At 43.0% G+C, this 23,783-nt stretch overlaps 1 protein-coding gene across 2 annotated transcripts in view; it reads left to right on the plus strand.

Moving 5' to 3' along the window:
* grm5b (glutamate receptor, metabotropic 5b) overlaps positions 1–23,425 on the plus strand; it is a 33,747-nt gene extending 10,322 nt beyond the window's left edge. For both annotated transcript variants that reach the window (XM_052077739.1, XM_052077740.1), the window contains exons 5-18: positions 1,103–1,177; positions 1,354–1,528; positions 9,244–9,479; positions 10,259–10,380; positions 10,819–10,943; positions 11,056–11,224; positions 11,290–11,416; positions 13,595–13,712; positions 13,903–14,089; positions 14,345–14,503; positions 15,000–15,125; positions 15,638–15,820; positions 16,005–16,171; positions 16,781–23,425. In XM_052077739.1, coding sequence (XP_051933699.1) covers positions 1,103–1,177; positions 1,354–1,528; positions 9,244–9,479; positions 10,259–10,380; positions 10,819–10,943; positions 11,056–11,224; positions 11,290–11,416; positions 13,595–13,712; positions 13,903–14,089; positions 14,345–14,503; positions 15,000–15,125; positions 15,638–15,820; positions 16,005–16,171; positions 16,781–17,867 — 3,056 coding nt within the window. In that variant the 3' untranslated portion in view covers positions 17,868–23,425. The remainder of the gene's footprint in view (positions 1–1,102; positions 1,178–1,353; positions 1,529–9,243; positions 9,480–10,258; positions 10,381–10,818; positions 10,944–11,055; positions 11,225–11,289; positions 11,417–13,594; positions 13,713–13,902; positions 14,090–14,344; positions 14,504–14,999; positions 15,126–15,637; positions 15,821–16,004; positions 16,172–16,780) is intronic.
* Positions 23,426–23,783: the final 358 nt, after the last annotated feature.

A 23,783-nucleotide genomic window follows, 5' to 3' on the forward strand; every position in this document is an offset into this window, starting at 1 on the left:
GGAGACGGTCGCTTTTTAAGACCTCCTTGGGCAGATTATGGATGTTATGCGAACTGCATTGAAAATTTTTACTGTATTTAAAAAAAACAAACTGAAACAAACTTATTTTAGGTGAAGAAAAGTGACGTTGCAGTTTCTCAACAATATAAGAGTGGGAATGAGTTAAGAATGAGACATCATTGGGAAATACTGCCAGGAATGGAGTGCACATAACATACAGTTTAAAGGGAAACGTTCAAAGCCAGAAAGAATTGCAGGGAGACTCGATGAAAAAGATGTCTCGCACATAAATCCCTGTTGAGACTCGACTGAAGTAGGTTACAAGCTTTATCGATTCTGATGACTTAAACTGTGTGTGTGTGTGTGTGTGTGTGTGTGTGCGCGTGTGTGTGTGTGCGCGTGTGATTGTGGGGTAGCATGGTCTGCACCATCTGTCTGCTGCTCTTCTCACTGAGCGACTAATTACAGGAATTTATACTTAGCTCTGACACACTCGTCAATGCCATGGACCCCGACATCCGCACCCCCCCTCCCCCTCGCCCAACACCCACACACACACACACATCTCCTGTGACTCTGTTTTTTTTTTTTTAGCCAAACTTTACCCCCGACTATTTCTTGGCCTTGTTGGTTGTTCACAAATTACTTTGCACCACAGTTGAAAGCAGCCGACTTGAGATCACATTCTGTTATTGATCTCACACATAGTTAAGAGAGAGGCGGACCACAAGAGCTATTATATTGGAGTGATTCTGAACCTCACCTGGTGGAGGGATTTAAAATTTTTTTTTGTCAATGAAAAAAAAATGGCCAAAATGAAAGGGAAAGGGGGAGATTTTCGGCAGGGGAATCCTATCATTTTTGTTGCCAGTGTGTACAACCTTTCATTTGCATAAATTCCAGGTCACCCACTTTCTTTGGCAAAGAAACGGGCGCCACAGTAGGGAGACAATTTCCCTGACACAAATGTGAGATTAATGAATTGTGCTTTGGCAGACGAGTCAGGGAACTGGGTCAGGATGTCTGTCCCATGCCTTCCTCTGAGTTGTTTTTCCTTCGTCTTTTGCAAATCTGATTTTTATTTATTTTTTTGTGTTTCCAGGCAACTATGGCGAAAGTGGGATGGAAGCATTCAAGGACATGTCGGCCAAAGAGGGCATTTGCATCGCTCATTCTGGTAGGATATGAACACCGAGACGAATCATTTTGAGATTTTATGACGCATGGTATCGCACGCGTTTGATGGGTTAAAAATCGAAAGTATGAATTACAAAAGCGAAAATCAAATGCAATGCAGGACACCGGAAAAAGACCGCAAAGCATGACAGGCTGTGCCGGTTTCTTTTGCTTCAGGCAAAATCTGGAGCAATGCTGGAGAGCAGAGCTTCGACCGATTGGTGGAAAGACTGAAGGCCCACCTGCCCAAGGCCAGGGTGGTGGCGTGCTTCTGCGAGGGCATGACTGTCAGGAATATCCTCATGGCTATGAGGCGCCAAGGACTGGTGGGAGAGTTTCTTCTCATTGGCAGGTCAGTGACATTGCCGTGTTTACGAATTTGGGTGAATGGATTCCAGTTTAGATCAAAACGACGAATATGAATTGATCAAATGCTCACAAAAAGTCTTCCGATTTGCTGATTTTACCAACCGAGGTTTCTTTCTTTCTTTCAGAAGTAAAAACAACTCGACTGATCGGTTCATGCATGTCATGCTTCGAATGAATGTTATAATCACAAAATCAATATCGAATCGTTTTCACCCATGCCACCAACAACTGTCGCTGATACGTTTTTTTTTCCTCCACATGATGGACATTAACATATCCCCTATATGATATAAATCTACTTTTTTTCTTTCCTGCAGTGATCTACACTCTGTAGCTAAGACAACTAAACGACATCCTTTTCATGTTGCACATGATGCTCATTATTATCATCGTGCTCGTCCTTACCACCACCATCATCATCATCATCATCAACATGATCATCGTCATCCTGCCGAGTGAGGTAAAGTCTACCATCCTGCATGGGCTATTCCATATCGACTTGAACGTGTGATCAAGAATTCAAAGCAAAGCAAAAAGCAAAAAAAAACCTTCACAATGTTATTTTTATACAGTAATTCTGAAAGAAGAGGTGGGGCGATTAAAAACAAATGAAATTTAGAATTTACCTGGCTGATAATATGGAGGAAATGATGCATGCTGGTTTGACACAGTGAAACTCATCTGCTTGACTGCAAATTTTGTATGAGGGCGCTGGCTGGAAATTCTAGATTTGGAGTTGGCACGTTTGGGGGTGCTCTTGTATATTAGCCTTGCGCGTACAGTCTTAGTGGACAATTTGTTTTGATTACTTCAGTGTATTAAACGCTTGCCTTCAGTTAAGTTCGTCCCGTACTAAACCGGGAGTAGATTCGAGGTGGTCACGGGTGAATGCTCGACTCAGCAGAGGTCCGGATTAAAAAAAAAACCGATTAGCCCCGTTCTGTTGGGAAGGCACTCTTTTATGTCAAGATAATTATATTACCACAAGAGCGCACAGATGATGATAAAGATAATTATTCACTTGCCACTGATCTGATTAAACCGAATGTTTAACACCGCTCGGCGTGACTTGACCATTTCGAGCGTCCGCAATGACGAAAGGCCTCACATACTTTTAATTAAAACTCTACGTATGTCTAACCATGCCGGGGAATGTTTCTTCCTCTTCCAGCGCTCCGATTGTAGAAATTCTATGAATTATAATGATGGTAATGGATGAAAATGGACTGAAAAAGAAGGGAAAGAAACTCATTTTAATGTTTATCTGCAGAGAATTATGCATTACAATGACATTTTGTAATTCAGATCTCTCAATTTTAAACTCTGCCATGTGCAAACTCAAAAGTGGCCCCACAGGTAATCCTATATATTAAAAAAAAACAAAACATATATATATATTTATAACTACTATATAAATATATATTTTTATATAAAATGTATACAAAATGTTTTTTATATAATTTTTTTTTTATATAGTAGTTGTGCACCCATATGACTCCTTTTTCATGTTGTAGTCGAGTAGTACGTCGTGTTTGTGCCATACTGATTTTAACATTCCAAATATCACTTCATATGTGGATTCATGTAGAAAAAGAAAGGGCACAAATCTTCTTTTTCTCCATCAGTTCTTTGTAGTTACTCAATTGAATTTCGTCCTTTTATCTCATATCTTGTCATGCCCTTTTTTTTTTTTTTTCTTTTTCTTGTGCTCACCTCATTCATCAGACATTTGAAAGGCTACCTAACAAAGTGTCTTGCTTGGTCATGCTGTTCCTGAATGGGAAATTAATTAACCTCTAATTTAGTCCCGACACTGAACTCAGAAAAAGGTAATTAAATGAAACATGAACAGCGATGCCCTCGAGAAAGAGCAGACGACGGGAAATATGAGCGTACAACACGAGGTTAGCACATTTTAAAAGCATTGAACATTTTGACAAAAATGTGCTCACTTCTATTTTAGTTGAACTTTGCTGACTTCACAGGGCAACGGTGCAAAGTAGTGGTGGATGTATTAGAAAATGAGTACTGCGTGTACAGCCTTGGAAATCAATTGCAATCAGAAGAAATAAAATCAAAATAGAACAAAGGTGGGAGGAGAAAAAAAAGGTTTCATAAGTCTGCGACAAACCAGACTGTGGGAAATGGTACAACAGTTCTGTCAAAAAAAAAGTCAATCTCTTCTACTTCACGCTTGCTTTTTCCACATTTCGAGTTGAACTGCCAAATGAGAATTTGTGTCCTGTTTGGTTGATTGTAAAATTGCTTCAACCTCCAATATCGAGTTGCAAATGCTTTTCCTGACGTATTTTTCAACAGTCAGTTTCCGTGAAAATTTTCGGCATTGGTCCTACTAAAAGTGATGCGTTTGAAGATTGTGGTGTATTTAGTTGAGTTTGTATCAGTTTGATTCAGCCGACAGTCGGGCAAAGTTTAAATGAAGAAGTGGCAAATCTGGATGCTTAAGTGACAAAGCAAAATGGGCAACTGACACCACGTCACCCGCGAATCATTCTCTTTTGCCCGTCCTTCTTTCTCTCTCTGCTCCTGGTGATACTGTATGTGTGCTGCATCACAGCCCCCCCCCCACCGCACCCTACCCAGCTTGTTACTATAGCAACCACCATGACTGAAAGCAAGAAAATGGAGTGTGAGGGAGAATGTTCGAAAAAGATGGACAGATAAGGATGTCTACTTGTGTAGATTGGAAATTACATCTCCTCACCAAACCTTCTTTTTTCCCTTTCCTTAGCTGTAGTTGCATTCTCACCTACTTTTGAACTTTCTTAATAAAGTTAAAGGACCCTTTTTGGCCTAGACTTGCAGCGTAGAAAGGACCGAGTTGGGGTATCAAGTGAAGACCGAGAGAAAAAGATGCAGCACATTCTGTCTGTGGGCATGTGGTACCACTGAGATGTGGAGAGTGCAATTAAAGTCCAGAATAACACACTGCTAATTTACTGAGGAGAGTTGCCTGGTTCTCATTTGGACCCACACACGCCCATGCACGAATGTGAGCGTGCACACACACACACACACACACATGCGATTCTGTGGGTGATAAGTTGAATAATGTGTCGCTACTGAGCATTAGCTGCACCACTCCATGCTAATCCCTGCAGTCAAACACGCGAGTTCTGTATGTGTGTGTGTGTGTGTGTGTGTGTGTGTGCGTGTGTGCACAGCTGCAACCCATGTAATTATTGGCAGCGTGTAAAGAGGACAATGTCTCAGACTGCCTTGTCTAAGGCAGCCACTGGGCCATCATTAGCCTGCCAAAATCTGCCATTAAAGGCTTGTGCGTACGTGCATCCAGATAAAGGTTTCTGTTGTTTGTGTTCAGCGGTGGGAAAACTAATAGATGCAGTGTGATGTGAGTAGTTGAGTTTTGGTCTTTTTCAGGGTTCACCTTGCCGGCGTTCGAAATTAACGCTGGCCTGTGTGCGGCCTACGGCATTTCAGCATTGCTCAAGATATAGTCAAGTCACGTACGACTTTATTGTCAAATGTGCTGTATGTGCAACATACATATTGTGTTAAATTATTTCCCAGTGACAAATCTTTTGTTTAAACAAATCCAAATGGTACATCATTGCTAGTGGAGCGCTCCGCTGGGCGGGCTTTTGCACACATGGCTCACGGGGGACTCGTTCCCACTCAATGACTGTGCAAATCTCAGTATGAATGGTTGTCTGTCTTAGTGTGTCCTGTGATGAACTGGCCCAAAGTCACTTCATAAGTTCAGCCCTACCCACGATTGTGTCAATGCATGAATGGATGCGCAGGTCGAAATGGGTAAGATATTATTATAGCCAATGACTTTGCACGTGGGCGGCCCGGTAGTCCAGTGGTTAGCACGTCGGCTTCACGGTGCAGAGGTACCGGGTTCGATTCCAGCTCCGGCCTCCCTGTGTGGAGTTTGCATGTTCTGCCTGCGTGGATTTTCTCCGGGTGCTCCGGTTTCCTCCCACATTCCAAAAACATGCGTGGCAGGCTGATTGAACACTCTAAATTGTCCCTGGGTGTGAGCGTGGATGGTTGTTCGTCTCTGTGTGCCCTGTGATTGGCTGGCAACCGATTCAGGGTGTCCCCCGCCTACTGACCGAAGACGGCTGGGATAGGCTCCAGCACCCCCCGCGACCCGAGTGAGGATCAAGCGGTTTGGAAAATGGATGGATGGATGGAATTTGCACGTTCTCCCCAGGCCTGCGTGGCTTTTCTTCGGGTACTCCAGTCTCCTCCCACATTCCAAAAATATACATGGCAGGCTGATTGAACACTCTAAATTGTCCCTAGGTGTGAGTGTGGGCGTTCATGGTCGTTTGTCTCTGTGTGCTCTGCGATTGGCTGGCAACCGGTTCAGGGTGTCCCTTGCACCCCCCGCGACCCTAGGATAAAGCGGATCGGAAAATGGATGGATGTTTGCAAATAGATTCAATGTCAGTGCAGTAGTTCAAGCCACTATGTATTTTTTTACAATCTCATATCAGAACTTGGAGTCAATAAGATAAACGAAATGGAAGGATGAACCGTCCAGCATCGATTATCCAATCGTGTGAGCGCCAAGTCTTCTGTAACTAACCCCCGCTGCCATTCGGTTCATCACATTTTTGTGGCACCCTGCAAGCTGCTGAACCAACATTCTTTTTTTAGGCATGGAATAACTCCAAAAGACAACTGGTGGTTTCTCAGTCTTCATCATGGTAATATAGAAAATAACAGTCACAACAAAGGTGGTGATGTCAGGAAACGAGGATGGGTGAAATGAGGTTTGACATCAGTCGTGAGTGAAGCTGGACCATGTGGCGGGGGAATAAATGTGGGCTGCTCTTCCTCTGGTGTCGTTGAGTGTCATCTGTCTGAAATGGTCAGATCAATTACAGTACATGGAGTAACTTCCCGACAGTAGCATATAGGCGGGTACTGGCCGCCCATCCATTTTGTGAGGTGAGTAGAAGTCTGTCAATTTGGGAGACACTTCTCATACACCTGAATGCGTTTTGAGCGCTGTTCCGTTCGACTGCTTGTTTTGTTCGACGATCAGAATATCTTCAAAATTACCTCCGCGCCCTTTAAGTTAGTTGAAATAAACGCAGTGATACTCTGTTGTGGTGTGGTTTTATCACCCCCCCCCCACCCCCCGCTTCATCTGGTTTAACACGAATCATTGCGCATTGATGGCACATGTTCTCTCCCTAACTGCTTGTGTCTCTTGAAAAGGAGTGTTTCATATACTGATTGGATCTCTTTGTATTTGTCCACAATTGTAAGACAGCTATTCTCCGGAGATTATATGCGAATAATGAGAGATTCTTACACACAGTTTGAATGGACTGCACCACATTTGTTAATCCCCAGATATTAAAAAAAAAACTCGGGGGATCTGAACATTGGAAACATTTGAATTAACCTCCTGATTTGTGTGTGCACTTGTATACCTGTGCGTAGGCAATGTGCGAAGTGGCTGTTATTATTATGTTATTATACAGCATTGTTCATTATGGCAGTGATCCATTGGCCTGCACCGTTTTGAAGCGGAATGAAATATTGTGCCAAGACACACTATTTGACGTATCGGTAATTACCGTATTTTGAGCCAAACAGTGCTACAGTTCAGGACAATTTTTGTTCATACACCTTTTAATCAAACTAATTGTTGTAACTGTGTTACTTTTAAACACAACATGATTGAGGTGAAAGTGAAGCAATTAATCAAGTGAGCATTTCCCATCTCAAAAGACTTTGGTAAAGGCGCACTTAAGGTTTGGATGAAATATGGAGTCGAGTTTGCCTTGATTTATGGTGCAATTATGCCTAGCCACATTAGTCAAATACTTCAAGCTTGAGATGGATTTTTTAATAAAGAAGTAATCAAATGCAAATTAACAATTTACAAATGGATTACGGTTTCTTCCACTTTCACTCTTTAAGGATAGCATGGAAATGCTCACTGCATGGCTTTGTATAGTGTAAAGGTTACGCTGCAGCTTGTGTGGATTACAATAGACAAAATGTATTATCGTGCACATCACATTTCCATTATCGGCAGCTCACGTTGCTTTCAGAGCGAGCACTAAAATGTATGCTAGGTGAATATGCTTGTGCACACATACAGTACTGGAAAAACAGTGTGTTTTTATGAGACCACGAAGCGCAGACAGTTGTTTGAGCGTGGGCTGAGAACCATGGCAACAGCCCTTGGGTCCGTAGACCGAGGGAGTTGGAAAGAGGAGAACCAAAACGTCATTAGCATCAGTCATTTTGAGCGAGCTGGTATCAGCCCTAGCTCTGATCAGTATTTCTGCCTCACACAAAAACACGTCCTGTCAACGTGTGGCTCGTAGTCATCCTGCCCCCTCCCCCGAAACACAGTCGAGCTCTTGCAAAGCCCTTTTACTGAAACATCACCCACGTAGTTCCATAGCGTCAGTGTAATTGGAGCGCCTGTGTGTCATGAAATGTATTCCTACTTACACTTTGTAATTGGCATCATATATGCAATCGAGAGTATGTTTTTATGGTTGTGTAAAATGGCAACTGTTGGTCCTGGAAAACTCTCTTCTGCCTTCTTTTGTTGCTGCAAATGAGAGACATGGTGATCTCTGCCTTCGAAAAGTTGATTTCTCGCATGAGCTCACTAACTCTGCCTATTACAGACACAAATACTTGTAAAGCAGTGTGATCCCCAGAAACAGGGGAGACTCTGATTAGATTTCAATCACAATGTGCGAGCGACAATTATTTCCCCGCCTTCACAGCATGATTAGAAATGACTGGCGCATTCATCACATCCTTTTTTTGCGATCGTGTTTTATCATAATGTCGGAGACTGTGATGTAAATGAAAGATTGCTTTGGCAAGCGGTTTTTGCCCATCGGAATGTATGATGAAAAACTTCAATTCTGAGTTTAGTAGCTAATTTGCAAAAGTTATGAGTGGTGTGTCCAAGTTTGTCAGTTCTGACCTATTAGCCCATATGCTAACAGGTCAGTTCTGATTGTACACTAACAGTTCTGATCTGTTGGCGTATGCGAGTGTGTGTTTATTTGTGTTAGCATTTGGGACTTTCCAAAAAGTGATGCAAGTTTGCAGTTTAATAGAGAAAAAGTATGGAGTATTGTAATGTGGTTGACATGCGCTGTGCATCAACTCATCAAGTTGATTGTTCGGACTGCAATACCACCATTACATCTTGCAGTAGCCGGCCCACACAGTGATATAAACGGACAGTTATTGTATATCTTTGGTATGTGCCGCCCACCCCTCCCCCAACCAAATATTTACCCTTGCTAAGCTCAAGATGGGAGGCAAACTGTCAATTTCCATATCACCGTCAGTGACATTGTAATGTGCGGAATTTGAGGATCGAGTGAAGATGAGGTGACAGGTTTGTTGGATTTATTCACCGTCCGCGTTTCTTAACATGGCCTGGTGGCTGTCACGGAGTGCCTTCATAATGTCAGCATAAGAAGTGTCAATGCCATCGAAGCAGCCTTTCAGTCATTTTACAACCGATGCTAGTTTATACATTGTCAGAGGCATGCGCTGCTGGCGAGTGCTGTCGGGAATCAAGGATTATGCAAAAGCAAAAATCATATCACACATGCCCACATCATGAATTACGATGAGATGAGTAATTTCCTTGATATGCTAAAAAGTTCAGCTAAATGTTCAGAAGAATCTGTTCTGTCTCGTCAGTGACGGCTGGGCTGACAGGTATGACGTGACGGATGGTTACGTGAAGGAAGCTGCCGGTGGCATCACCATCAAGCTTCAGTCTGCGGACGTCAAGTGGTTCGACGACTACTACCTTAAACTGCGCCCTGACAACAACCTGAGGAACCCCTGGTTTACAGAATTTTGGCAACATCGCTTCCACTGTCGACTGAAGGGCCACCCGCAGGAAAACAGCAAGTTCAACCGCACCTGCAGCAGTAAGTAGCGACAGCCTTCATTTATGCACACACCTTTGGTCGCTACCGTTTGTTATTTAAGCAAAGCCGGAATGAACGTAGCCAACCGCATGCTAATACTTCTCACTCTCTTTATTAATTTGCAATCAGAACGAGATACAATTATTGGAGGGTTCAATATTGTAGTTACTGTATGCCACACTCAAATAAGAAAAGTCAAGAAATTGCCTGGGTGTTACATGAGTGAAAAACTGATCAAGTTGTTTTGATCTTACCATATCAAGAATAGGTTGTTCATTGAGTGGCTTTTTGCAAGAACTGGTCGCAAAGCACACAAACAGATAGGCTGCTCTCATTCACACTATTATCCATGCCTTTAAGTTACACACAGCTCTACGCTTTAGCGTGGATAGATTTTGTGCTTCTGGCAGCAGTCTCCTTTATTTCTCTGCCCCCCCCCCCCTTCCCGCTCTCCCTATTCCTCTCTGTTTCATTGGTTGAATTGGTGGGCGAGAAATACTGTGAGAGCACAACTTCAAAGGGATCACGTCTCCTCTATTCGAATGAAATGGGATGTGAATTCCAAATGAACAGGAGGCAGAAAGAAATGAGACAGGCCGAGGAGAAGTGGCTCCCGAGAAGTATCGAGAGGCTGTCGAGTGGCCTTTGATGAAGAAAGCCTTGTTGCGATTCATATAAAAAACTGAGGACGATATTAAATCAGGAGTTATTGTCATATAGCTTCCTTCCTCATTAATTTAATGCCACCCCCTCCCCCAAACCCCCTCCCTAATGTGCAGAGCGAGAATCTCTCCGGCAGCAGTATGCACAGGACACTAAAATGGGGTTCGTCATCAACGCCATTTATTCGATGGCATATGGCCTGCATAACATGCAACGGGCACTGTGCCCAGGCTATCAGGTAGGTGCTGTTCTGGTGATGGATGATGAGTAGTTCCAGTAAGACAGGTGTGGATGCATGCATGTCAAGATGAAACCGTATGCAATTTTTAGATTTGAATTATCGTGGCCAAAATGATGGTTAGCGGTGTTTTTGTTCAAAGAACGCATTGCAAATACTTGCACTCAAATTGTTGCAGGTTTTGCTCTGAATACAAAAAATTAGCTGTGAAAAAAAAATCATAAAATCCCCATTCTTTTAAATCAGTGGTTCTGAACCTGAGTTTGATGGAACCGGTGAATGGTTCGGTGAATCAGTCTCAGGGATTCAACGAAGCCTCTGCCCCCCAAATTTTTTTTAAAAATAAATATGAAAAAATATATATTTTTTTCTCTTTTATGCCAAATAAATTGTGTTTGCAGGAATGGTATTTTTTTTATAATAATGTTGCATTTGAAGGGCCTGTGTGACGCCATGAGGCCTATTGACGGTGCTACGCTGTTGGACTTCCTCATGAAAACTAACTTTACTGGAGTATCTGGGGAGGGAATCCTCTTTGATGAGAATGGAGACTCGCCTGGCAGGTATTATTCAAGTGAAAGGTCATGAACTTTGGTGCCTGTTCATTTGCTAGGGAAAACAGAGAGCGGAGCATGTGTGTCGATGACATTGCACTGGCCATGCTCTTGTCTCCAGGTATGAAATCATGAATTTCAAGAAGATGGGAAAGGACTACTACGATTACATTAACGTGGGCAGTTGGGACAACCGCGGATTGAAAATAGACGATGACGAAATATGGTCCAGCAAAGATGTTGTCATCAAGTCAGTTTGCAGCGAACCCTGCGCCAAAGGGCAAATTAAGGTAAGGTGACTGATCAGTCAATAGTCGTGACAGAGCAACAGTACTGTACTTTGCTTCTTTTCAAGGTGATCCGTAAAGGTGAGGTGAGCTGCTGTTGGACGTGTACTCCCTGTAAAGAAAATGAATTTGTGTTTGATGAGTATACCTGCCGAGCATGTGACCTGGGCTCCTGGCCCACTCATGACCTCACAGGTTAGTCTCTGTCTTTAACTCTATTTTGTATTTCATAATGTTGCAGATGAAACATCCATCCACCCATTATCCGAGCTGCTTATTTTTAATGATGTTGTATTGTGACCTTGAGTGCCCTGAAAGGTGCCTATAAATAAAATGTACCGGTATTATTTTATTATTATTGATATCCTCACAAGGTTTACGAGGGTGCTGGAGCCTATCCCAGCTGTCTTCGGGCAGTAGGCGGGGGACGCCCTGAACTGGTTGCCGGCCAATCGCAGGGCGCACAGAGACGAACAACAGTTCACAGTTCACAATCACATCGAGTGACAATTTAGAGTGCCCAATGAACCTACTATGCATGATTTTGGAATGTGGGAGGAAATTGGAGTGCCTCCAATTTCAAAGGCAAACTGCACACAGCAAGGCCAGCGGCCCGAATCGAACCCTGCACCTGTGCGCTGTGATGCGGCCGTGGTAACCGCTCTTCTACCATGCCACCCCTGCAGATGTCACAGATAAACAGTATTCCCTTGAATTACATCAACATTTTATTCCGGGCGCTGCGAGCAATGGTTTCATATTATTCTATATTCGCCACCCTCCACTGCTGCCCGGCTCTTTATTTGCTTCCAGCATGATCACCGGTGTTTTAATTATTCTGCATTAAGAGCACCTCTCAATGCAAACATATTTCTGCTGCCGTGAAAATGTATTTCTACTCCACCGCTTTCCAAGCGAATGAATATCGCCTTGTTATTCTTTCAGCGGCTCATTATGCTGCTTGCCGTGCAATGATTAAAACATGAATAGAATCCTGCAGAAAATTCAAATTGAGCCTCAATGGCAGAGACGGAAGCCTCCTCACTTCGTGGAGAAGGCCTATTACACAAAATGAAAGATAAACACAAAGGATGGTGTCATTAGGGGTTTTGTGCTCCTCCATTGTGCCACACGATGTATTCACTGGCCACCTTATTGTGTCCAAGGTGGAACTGTACTCTTTATCATTTATATGTAGGTTACCTCATTTAGCTACATTATAAGAGATTGTGGATCTTAAAGGTTCCACGCCATCAAAATCCAACTTTTCTAAATGCTTTTTTTTTGCGTAACATAGGTCAAAATCTGTCTCTGACATGCTTTAAGTTGGACATTTCCTGTACATAGTTTGTCATTTGCACGCAAGCTTGCCTTTGAAAAGCAAAGGCCTGCAAAAAAAAAGCGCATTTGAATTCGGCATCATTGTGAAGTCCATTATTCACTTATTATTCAAGTACGCGCTCCCTCCGTAATTGCTACGCGCCCACTCAGTTTAGGAAAACTGGCTGAGCCACAACAGCACACCTGCACCGTGTGCAAAGCTAAAACTTGCCGTCACCTGCCAAGCTCAGAAGAGTTGTTGCGCCACCGTGTTTTTGGAGAAACCCCTAAAAAATTTTTGGAACTGGCAAATTAAAAAGAACAAAACAGAAACATGTCACTTCAACACTGTGCAATCATGTGAAACTGATGTTTATGTTCAAACTAAGTAAATACATTTTTTTTCTTTCTCCGCACACCCTCCTGGCGCTCACTTCAAAACAGGAAAGTTGCAAGTGGAGGAGATTGACCAAAAGAGTAAAAAAAAAATATTTTAAAAAGTGCAACTTTCAACCATCATGTTTTATTGTGAAAAGTGAGGCTGTCTTCTGGGAGCATTGAAAACATGCACTTGCACAACAAACACACACACAAGAATTTGAGGAAATGAAGAGCAGGAGAGGCAAAGACGTAAAGCCAATTCAGAGAGCTTATGACAGGCAGGTGCTGCTCTGTCGTGGCTGTGGAAAACATTCAAACCAAATAAGAGAATTTTGAACAAAACAAGAAAATACAGTTGAGAAAAGTGACTTTAAATTCAAATTGGGGCAGAGAACGGAAGAGAAGGAGATCAATGGAGACTAACAGAAGCGATGGGCAGAGAGAGTGAAATAAGCAGAAAGAGAGGATTAGTTTTGGGCTTTGAGGTGCTTCTCTGGTCAGTAACGTTCCAGAGTTTGTCTGCATTTGAAGTTTTAAATCTTATGCAGTATTGATGTATCCCTCCAAACCCTTCTTTTTGAATTCCTTAGAATTCCACACGTCTCTTAAAAGCTGTCTATTAAATGTCCTTATGAATCGATGCTAAACAAATGTGTTTCCATTTTTAACCAGGATGTGATCCAATTCCGGTGGAGTACTTACGATGGGGGGACCCCGAACCTATCGCTGCTGTGGTCTTTGCCTGCCTTGGGCTCATGGCGACATTCTTTGTCACCGCCGTCTTCATTAGGTAACGCATATCTTTGACAAAATGTCCGGTACTCAGTTCACATTCAATGGAGGAGATGTAACTCTAATTAATTGTAAAATGAAAGAAAACGTACCAATAAAATCTATAGAAAATGTTCTCCATCAACATCCTTCATCTTGGCAAATCATTCTGATTCGTGGAATTGCCTTTGTTTTATAATCCTGTTTAGGTTCAGGGACACTCCTGTGGTGAAATCCTCCAGCAGGGAGCTCTGCTATATAATTCTGGCAGGTATCTGCCTGGGGTACCTGTGTACCTTCAGCCTCATCGCCAAACCACACGTCATCCATTGCTACCTCCAGCGCCTGGGAATTGGCCTGTCACCCGCCATGAGCTACTCTGCTTTGGTCACCAAGGTGAGGATTCGAGAAGCGCTGTGTTATTAAGTCCACACTCTTGGACTGCAACTTCCTCGCCGTGGTTGCGATTTGGTTTACTAGGTACAAATTGTGTCGGATTCAGATGCTGGCGAGAACAATACAAAAGGGATGTGAACGGCACAGAGAGATCATGTAGCTGGGCAGGAATAAATACAACGCTGCCAAAATAGTGATAACGGAGTGGGCATAATCTTAAAAAAAGACTTGATAATCTTTGCATCCTGCTTCTAGACCAACCGAATTGCACGGATCCTGGCAGGCAGCAAGAAGAAGATTTGTACAAAGAAGCCTCGATTCATGTCTGCCTGCGCCCAGCTCATCATTGCCTTCCTGCTCATACTGTTACAGCTCGGCATCATTGTAGCGCTCTGCCTCATGGAGCCACCCCAGGTCAGTGTGTTTACTTCCCGTGTTTTTTTTTTTTTTCTTCTGCTTGTCAATAGATGGCTGAAGTCTTGACACATGCATTGCCACACACGGCAGTCTCCACACAAATACCATCGGTATTGGGAATAATTGGTGTAATAGTCAGATATTGCAATGCTTTTGCTTGGTTGGTTCAAACAAATGTTATTGTGTATCACATCCGGATGTAAATACCTGGAAATGAAATCTAAAATGTTGATCTCTGTTTATTTTTTTTTGTCTTCGGTAGACAGCATAACAAAAATAGTTTTGTTTGTTTTGGATAATGTTATGACATGTTCTGTAGTCTCTCTTCCCGCATCAAAGTAGTTTAACTCATTGAGTACCAGCCAATTCTGGACCAAGTCTGAAAAGACGTTTAAAAACGTCTTTGGGAGTGAATGAGTTTTCACGAACGCTTGGAAAAAAGCCTTCCCATGCGTACATCAAAAGAGCTTCCTGGTTTCATCCGTCCACACAGGTGATCCATGACTACCCAAGCATCCGTCAAGTCAACCTCATATGCAACACCACTAACTTGGGTGTGGTTGCTCCTCTGGGATACAATGGCCTGCTCATTCTCAGTTGTACCTTCTATGCCTTCAAGGTAAGACCTGGTCCTCCTTCCTCCTCCATATTGTAGCAGTTGAGTAACACTTTGAATTACTTGACCGCCTTCCTATGATTTAGGATGAAATGACATTTTGTGCAATCGTAAACATTTCACACATCTAAGTTATAAACAAAATAACTCTGATTTAAGGCATGGCGTGTTTGAACAATTATGTTTCGTACTGGAAAACTCACATAGCCCGATTAAAAGAATGCCGTTGGGTGTTTAACCACGACCAATAAAGGGAAGAGCGATTTCTTTTTTTCCACATGAAAATTAAACTCGACATTTGATATGTGGCCTCTAGCCATCCATTTTCTCCAGACGTCGAAAGCCGAAGAACAAAATAAACAGTAGAAAGTACAACAAACTCCACCAAACAATTGGGTGCCGTGGGCTGTGCTTGATCGCTATTATACCTGGTGTATAATGATTATCTTATTATCGTGTAATAACAATTTCTATTGCTATTTATTCTGATTTGTTTGCTTGTGTCTCTCGTCAAGACCCGCAACGTTCCCGCTAATTTCAACGAGGCCAAGTACATTGCCTTCACCATGTACACCACCTGCATTATATGGCTGGCCTTTGTTCCCATCTACTTTGGCTCCAATTACAAAATAATCACCATGTGCTTCAGTGTCAGCCTCAGCGCCACAGTGGCCCTTTGCTGCATGTTTGTACCAAAGGTAAGTTTTGGAGTAACTTCTGACACATTTGCCGCACTTGACCTTTTTTTTTGCAGTTGCAGTGTTTGCAATGTGAATCCTTATTTGGATTTTACATCATAGAATGAATTGTTGAAATCTTCACCACATCAAGAGTTTTGAATCACAATTCGGGTGTAATATATATTTGACTTTGTCATCAAAGGTGTACATCATTCTGGCCAAACCAGAGCGAAACGTGCGCAGTGCCTTTACTACCAGTACAGTGGTGCGCATGCATGTCGGCGATGGCAAATCATCCTCAGCTGCTAGCCGCTCCTCCAGTCTGGTCAACCTGTGGAAACGCAAAGGCTCCACTGCGGAGACTCTCAGGTAGGCGTGTGTGTGTGTCTCTGAGTCACCTGAAAGATGGATTTACAGAAGTGTTATTATGACTCACGGACTGTTGACTATTGGCTAATGGGGACACGGCAAAGATAGAGCTAGCGAAGAAAGGGTGAAAATCTGGGAGCAAAATCAGAGTCCATTCAGAAAGAGATGAACAGAATGAAGAGAGAGAGAGAAATAAATGTCTTCAAGCCACCCCCCCTGCCATGTAAAGCAATAAGCAAAGGATCAAATACGCAAAGTCAATGACGGTCAGCCACCGAAAAGGCTCGCAAATGAGAGCAGTCGCAATTGTCAGCCGCTTACATCAACTCTGACGGCTTGCCAAGCAAGATTTCAATCGTGCTCTGATGAGAAATGTCACGAGCGCTTCCCACTCGGTTTTTTTTTCAGTCCCCTCTGTACATCTTCATCGATTTGTCTGCTCCTTTTTTTTTTTTACAGTTGTTGGTGGAAATGCTTCTTTAGCTGTCTTTTTTACCGATTGCAACATACTCTATATTTGCTTTCGACACACTGTGTTGCTTTCACTGTCTCACCCCGTTGAACTCCCCCGAGAGTACTTTATAATCTTAAATTGATCTTGTTTTGCAGCTCAAACGGTAAGTCGGTGTCTTGGGCCCAGACCGAGCGCAACAGTTCACACGGGAACCACTTGTGGCAGCGTCTGTCCTTCCACATCAAGAAGAAGGAGAACAATCAGACAGCGGTCATCAAGCCCTTCTCCAAGACATCCGAGGAGCGCTACTGTGGAAGAACCGACCTTCCTCCGCACATGCCCCTGCCTTCGCTCCCCTCCATTTCCTCCCTGCCCTCTCAAAGCGACACCGGCGCCGACAAGAACCTGTACGATCTATCCGAAGCGGAGGAGAGGTATTCCCTCACGTATGGGCCACAAACGCCCTCCCCAATCAGTACGGTGAGCCAGAGACTCGCCGCCGCTTTGGAGGAGGAGCCTCAGACGGCAAGCGGCGCCAAGTATCCCGGCAGCATTTGCAGCCAGAGCAGCGGCGGCAGTTACGGCCAGGTCAGCGGCGGCTCGGGAGTGGCCGGGTGCGACGGTCGCCTGATCATCTTGGAGGGTCGTCCAGTGGCCTGCCAGAGCAACCTGATGGATCAGATCAGCTGCGTGGTGAACCGCTTTACGGCCAACATCAGCGAGCTCAACACCATGATGCTGCTCTCCTCCCCTACGCACCCGCACGCGCACAAACACTCGCCGCCGGCGCCGCACCCCACCGACCCCTATCTTCTTCCTCGCGAGATCCACAGCCCTCCTATCGTCACCACCTATGCCGAAGTGCAGCCCCACCCCCTCGCCGAGCCGAGCTTGGGCCGCCAGGTTGGCTGTCCCGTTCATCCCGTCCCCCTTCCACATCCGCCTTACCCTCTTCCACCTCCTCATCCCCAGTCCTCCCCTTCCCTTTCCCCCATGCGAGGTGGCTTGGTCACCTGCCTCGTGGACTCGCCACTGGGGAGAGTGGAATTGGAGGAGGAGCTGATTGTTTTGACTCCCCCGTCGCCCTTCCGAGACTCTCTGGCATCAAGCAGTAGCTCGGCTGTGTCTGATATAGATCTTTGTCTCCCCCCGGTGCCCTCCCACCCTCCCCCGTCACCTCCTTCGCCCAGGTACAGGAGACTAAATCTCAGAAACTACAGCCTGAGTTCCTCTTCGCTGTGAGGCAGAAACGACGCGGAGGGAGAGGACAAAGCGGACGGATCGACTGGAATCCGTTCATCCCCGCGACGATGTGAAAACGTTGTGTTTACATGTGTGCAGTGAGATCACATTTTCATCGTGATGTTCCTTACATCCGAAAGGAAATTGGCCACAACGCAAATCCGCGGTTGGAAAAAATATGTCTTAGGTTTTAGATTGTGGCCTTACGCTAACATGGCTGTCAGCTAATTAGAGCTAGCGATTGTGCGCTCGTGGTCCGTGTCCATGTACTGTACGTATACCTCCATGAGTGCGTTTTATTTGTCTTAAGGAGAAACGGGGCAAAGCTTGTGGACCAACGAAAAGCTCCCAAAGGGCACATAAACTGTACAATGAATCTGCTGCACTGCAGTCAAACACGCACAGTTTGCGTGTGGAGACGCACACCGGAAGCAAACGTGTACATATTTCTCGAGTTGTGGGTTGCGTGGGTTGTTGCAGCTGCGGTATGTTGCTTAGCACAAAAGCATCTTTACGTGACATTTATATTAGCCGTCAAAACTGTTACTCTGTTTAACTTGATTCTTGAAGGGTTTGAAGGGAAACTTTGGGTTGACCACATCGAATCTTGTTGGTAATTGGCTGAAATCTGAACTCACCGGTTTATAGCGACGTTACGCTTGATGTCAGTCTCCTTGAGAATTTCCATGTAATGTGACAGCGGGCTACTGCCGTCACTCTCCTTCATAATATTTGACAGAATTCATTAGCTTCACTTCCATTTCTTTGGGGAAAAAGTTCACATCATTAGCTTCTGTCAGTCTGCGGCACAGGTGAAAAACTTGAAATTATTCCCTCGTGTCCGTCGCAGAGCTTTGATAAATCCTCCACTCTGCCGCGTGCGTGTTCGCAGAAAGCACTTGAGGCCAATTATACACATCATTTAAAAACAAATAAAATCAAAGTATTTTTAGTCACACATTTTGGTTAATGCTAAATTACTTTAAACATATTAAATGAAGTGCTTTCTACCATGTTTACACAGGCAAGTAACCAGTACTGTATATAAATTCTCTTTTTGTTGCCTGCCAACCTTACATTAACAAAAAAAAAAACACACAGACACTGTTGCGATTAATAATCATGAATTAATGATAACATTTAGTTGAGATGAGTTTTTTAAATCTATTTTTAATCTTCACATTTCCCTTTGCATTCAACTAAATTGTTGTTTTACAGAAACGTGAGAATTAATTTGCAATTTCCACGAGCAAGGCTAGTTTTGTGTCCTGCCCGTTTCCATCGTCATGCTCCACATGAACGAACTGTACCTGGAAAGAAAGTGTCAAATATAACTTTTACGATCATTTGCACAGCGACAAAAAACAAACAGTCTTGAAACAAACACTATTGCCCCGGAAACTGTGCTACCCCCTCTGAATGTGTCAGTTAATATTCCAATTTAGCGCTCATTTACAATACAACACAACACATTCTGATTTCTGGAGCAGTTTCACAACCGCTGTAGCTGTAATAAAGCGCCTGACAAAACCGTTAACATAAAATAAAAGAATAAACTCAACACGTGACCTAAAAACACGGACAGTCGTGCAATCTTAACCACTTTTCCCTCATTTATTTAGTATTATTGTGCCAAAGTGTTTTGGGGCGGGGCTAACTTACACGCTTTGTTAATAAATACGTGCTTTCATAAAAACAAAACAAAAAATGAGCTTTGTCTTCCTGTTGTATTTTGAGATGTTACATTTGAGCGTTCTGTTCTTTTCATTGTAAAAGCAATTGTACCCGTAGATCTAAATGGGGTTTCTAATCACTTTTAAGAAACACGGTACTTATTTCTGCATTCTCTGGGGGTAGTTTGCCAAGGAGCACGCGTGCCCTTTTCTTTTTGGAAAACTGCTCAAGGTGAAACGACGAGTTGTGTGTTCCTAATCTCATATTCTCTACTACCTGTGTGTGTGTGCAAGAAAGACATTTTCTTGTGTCTGCTTGGATGGCATTGGTTCGAGACAGAATTGCTGGAATTGTACTTTGAGTAAAAGCGACATTTATTTAGACTATAAATATTGTTGTTGGTTATTGGAGATCATTTGAAAGTGAACCCAAGAAAAACCAGGACCATTCATTTCCGTCTGTTCTCATCATCATTATTATAAATTGTGGTACATCTTCTCTATGCCGAGACCGACCATGACCCAACAATTAGCCTGCGCTTGCTGTGGCAACGATTTGGGAGGAGCAGGTTTACACGTTACTGACACCGAGTGTGTTCATTATGTGCTAAGCGAGAGGGTTGAAATGAGTGCAATGCTTGTTCCCAGCACCCCCCCCCCCCCCCCCCCCCCCGGACTGTGTCAGGATCAATGCACACATCTCATTTCCTACAGGGACTCTGTGCTGTGACATCAGCAATATTGGAAAATCACATGACCGAACAGAAAGAAAATAACAATTCACGAAAGGATAATCATTTTGCGAGCAAATCAAATTTTCTTTTTTAATTGAAAACCGCTATCTCAACATATGATGCGCTGATGATGTGTCGCCAAAAACCTGTAGCGCGACTTAGTTTTGTAACTGCACTCCAAAGAATTGGATTGATAATCCTTATATGTACTTTTAATCCAAAAGCACTCATCTGCTGATCATGGGAAAACAATCCCCAGGTTACGTCATCTTAAACTGTTTGCTTTTTGACCAAATCGTTGATGGTGATCAGGAGCGTGATCTGGTTTTATCTACAACACTGTTTAAAAAGCAAACAATGCAGGTTGTAATCTCATATATTGATAGTTGCTCCACTTTGATAATAGGCCACGTGGAACCGTACTGAATGAAACTCAATTGTTGGCCATGTGGAGGTTCTTTATTTATATGTATCGGCATGCTTCAGCAGTGCATGCCGAACAATGGAAGTTCTTTCAACCCGCTGGCATATACAACATGCTGCCTTCGCAAACATATCAAATGACCTACTGCAACATGGGAGAGGGACAAAATGTACAGTACATGCCACATTATAGCTCAATCAATACACCCATAGAACAGAATCATAACACTAACCAGATGGGGCTAATGATGACCGTGGAGTAACTACCACTTGTGGTTTGAAAGATGATGACTTTTTGGGTTGGTCCAAGGGTAGAGAAAGACAAATCAGCAAAATGGGGTTCCTCACTTGTCTAAGTTTGTATGCTTAATATGAAAGAAGACGGTTTCGACGCAGCTGTATTGTCAAATGGAGGTACCGGTATGTTGTTTGGCAAACATACGGTAATTCATGACGTATATTTTACTCCGTCTGTTGTATGACATCAAATAACCACACCTCAGTCAAGTTGGGGTCCATCCCGATTCGACGCTGAATTACTTTTCTTTACGATGTATTTTTTCCAACTTCACGTATCTGTTTGCTGGAATGCAGAAACTGACCGAAAGAATTGCTTCCCATGTTCAAGTAGTATGACCATCACTATGACTGATCCAAGGATGTTTGTGTGCAGACGGAGGCAGAGAGGCATTTAATTGGGAGTGCAGGGAAAAGACGGAACACAGAAAGACGTGCCAGTGCTGAATATTAAGTCCGTAGAGGCTGCGTACAAGACGGCGGCCGAGTGCAATCCAGGGCAGAGGTGGTGAAGCCTGCTTGCGTAAACATGCCTAACGTTTTGTGTACAGGATACGGGTACTGCTGCTGACAATTACAGTACTTTGCATTGCAACTGACTGAAGATCTCTTTTATTGCATTTTTGAGATGGAGCTTATATATGTTATGATTATGAGTTAAAGTCTCAGATACTTTATGGAGTTGCGAGAGGCGAAGTGCAGGTCATCGTTTTAATATACGGAGCAGGCAGATCTGCCGAGTGAATTTTTCTATTATACAATGGAACCTTGTGATTTTGATTCCTTCTCTGACCTTCTTGGCAACCTGAAATATTCGCATAGCGACGGGAAATAAATGGAAGTGCGTTAATGCATTACGTTATAATCGCCATAGTTGTAAGGGTGTGTGACGAAAATAAATCCGGTCAAATATAAAAATAAGTGAAACCATTTTATTGGTGTTCAAAACCATGACTCATCAATGCCAAAGGGTTTCACAAATTTTAAATGATGCATTAACTCGTTCACTCCCAAAGACGTTTTTAAACGTCTTTTCAGACTTGGTCCAGAATTGGCTGCTACTGAATGAGTTTTAACTGAGATCGTTTATCTCTGGAAATGTGGTGCTTGAAAAGATCTGTTCGTGAACGTGTTTATAACCAGAGGTGCCGCTGTACTTCGGAATCTAATGTCTCTGTTTAAGGTATAACAAGCAATGGAAGATGTGAAATCACAGCTAATGGGAAAGGAATATCCATGTCATCAAATAGACGCTAAGTCGTTATTGCTTAGCATAACCTCAAATCATTTGTGCGCTTTCAGTTGTGATGAGATTCTTGTTGTTTGACAGTAGAACTACCAATAAGAATATGAATGTTGCCTTCAGAAAGCGCCATTTGCACGTTGCTGCTCACTGGAGCGGATCTTCTTTATCACGGGTAGTCAAGGCATTCATTTCCATTCTCTTCAGCGTGAATTTCCCTTTCTCTGCAACGCTAACGTGGGAATGTGGAGGGAGCAGCAAAGCACATTTCCATTTTAATAACATGTTAAATTTATGTTTTCAAACTTTGCATCGTACCAAGCAGTGAGTTTGGGCTTAGTTTTGATTCAGTGGCATAATGGTTGGTTACTCGAAGAAATCAATAAAAGTCATACTGATTGCTTAATTGCGCAGAAAGTGATTGCATGTACTCATCACTGGACCAAATGACTGTTACTGAAACAAATGGTAATAATAACTGCTCTCTGCTATTTGATGTTCAGAAAAGTCAAAGTGTCAAGTGCGTATCCTCACACTGTTGTTCTGTTTTATCGATGTGTTTTTAAGATAAAGTTACCCATATGGTGCCAACTTTGAGCAACCCCCCGCCCCATTTCGAGTGCTGTTTCTTTTTGTGAAATTGTGAATTGGAGCCAGATTTACAAACCAACTTCTGTGAAAAATCATGGACTTTAATGCTTATTTTCATAAGAGATTAACTTGACGTACATGTACAAAAACGAAATTCAATCTATTGTTTATTGAAAGGAATCGCGTTTGTTCACCGTCGGCCATTTGATATTCCGAGGATTCATTTTTAGCAATGTTTTTGAAGCTTTGTCATTTTTATTTATTTATTTTTCTTCTGATGACAGAAATGTAGAATGTATGCTATATGTCTGTGAAACTTCAAGATGGATTTGTATTTCAATACTGTATTTAGTCATCTATTTCATATATCTCCTTGGATTTGTAAAACGTGAACTGTCGAGACGATACGGTCATAGCGATATGAAAATGATTTCTAAGTGCTTTGTAGAGGCAGGGAATTGATTCGTACTGGTCTGAGTGCGTAGGGTGTGCGCTTCAAGCATATTTGACATTTTTAGAGGCTAACTTGCTTTAGATTGTTCTATAATACAACAGACATGAAATGATTTTCTCAGAGAATAAAGTGTCTTCGCATTGTGCTGTTGTTCAGTTATTCTGCACTTCTGCACAGCTCACAACAAACTTGACATTTAGAATCAAAGCACTTTGCCTGTCCAAAATATTCATCCAACCCAAAGTAAAGGAGGCTTCGTTAATTTTACACGTGTGGCTTGATGGGTGGCAACTGACAAGTCGAGCTTGGAAAAACACATATGAGGTAAAAAGACCTCTGTGCTGGGTCCGAGACATCATGTGTCACTTATCAATAGGCACACGTTGGACAATGAGCAGGACACATGTCCTGACAGTTTTTTTTTAATGTGGAAATTCTAAATTGTGTTTTATTGTCTCTCCAAGCGCAGTTTCTGTTCATCCACAACTGCTTAAGGTGTCT

This window comes from Hippocampus zosterae, chromosome 10 (genome assembly GCF_025434085.1).
Source record: "Hippocampus zosterae strain Florida chromosome 10, ASM2543408v3, whole genome shotgun sequence".
Classification (NCBI taxonomy): Eukaryota; Metazoa; Chordata; class Actinopteri; order Syngnathiformes; family Syngnathidae; genus Hippocampus; species Hippocampus zosterae.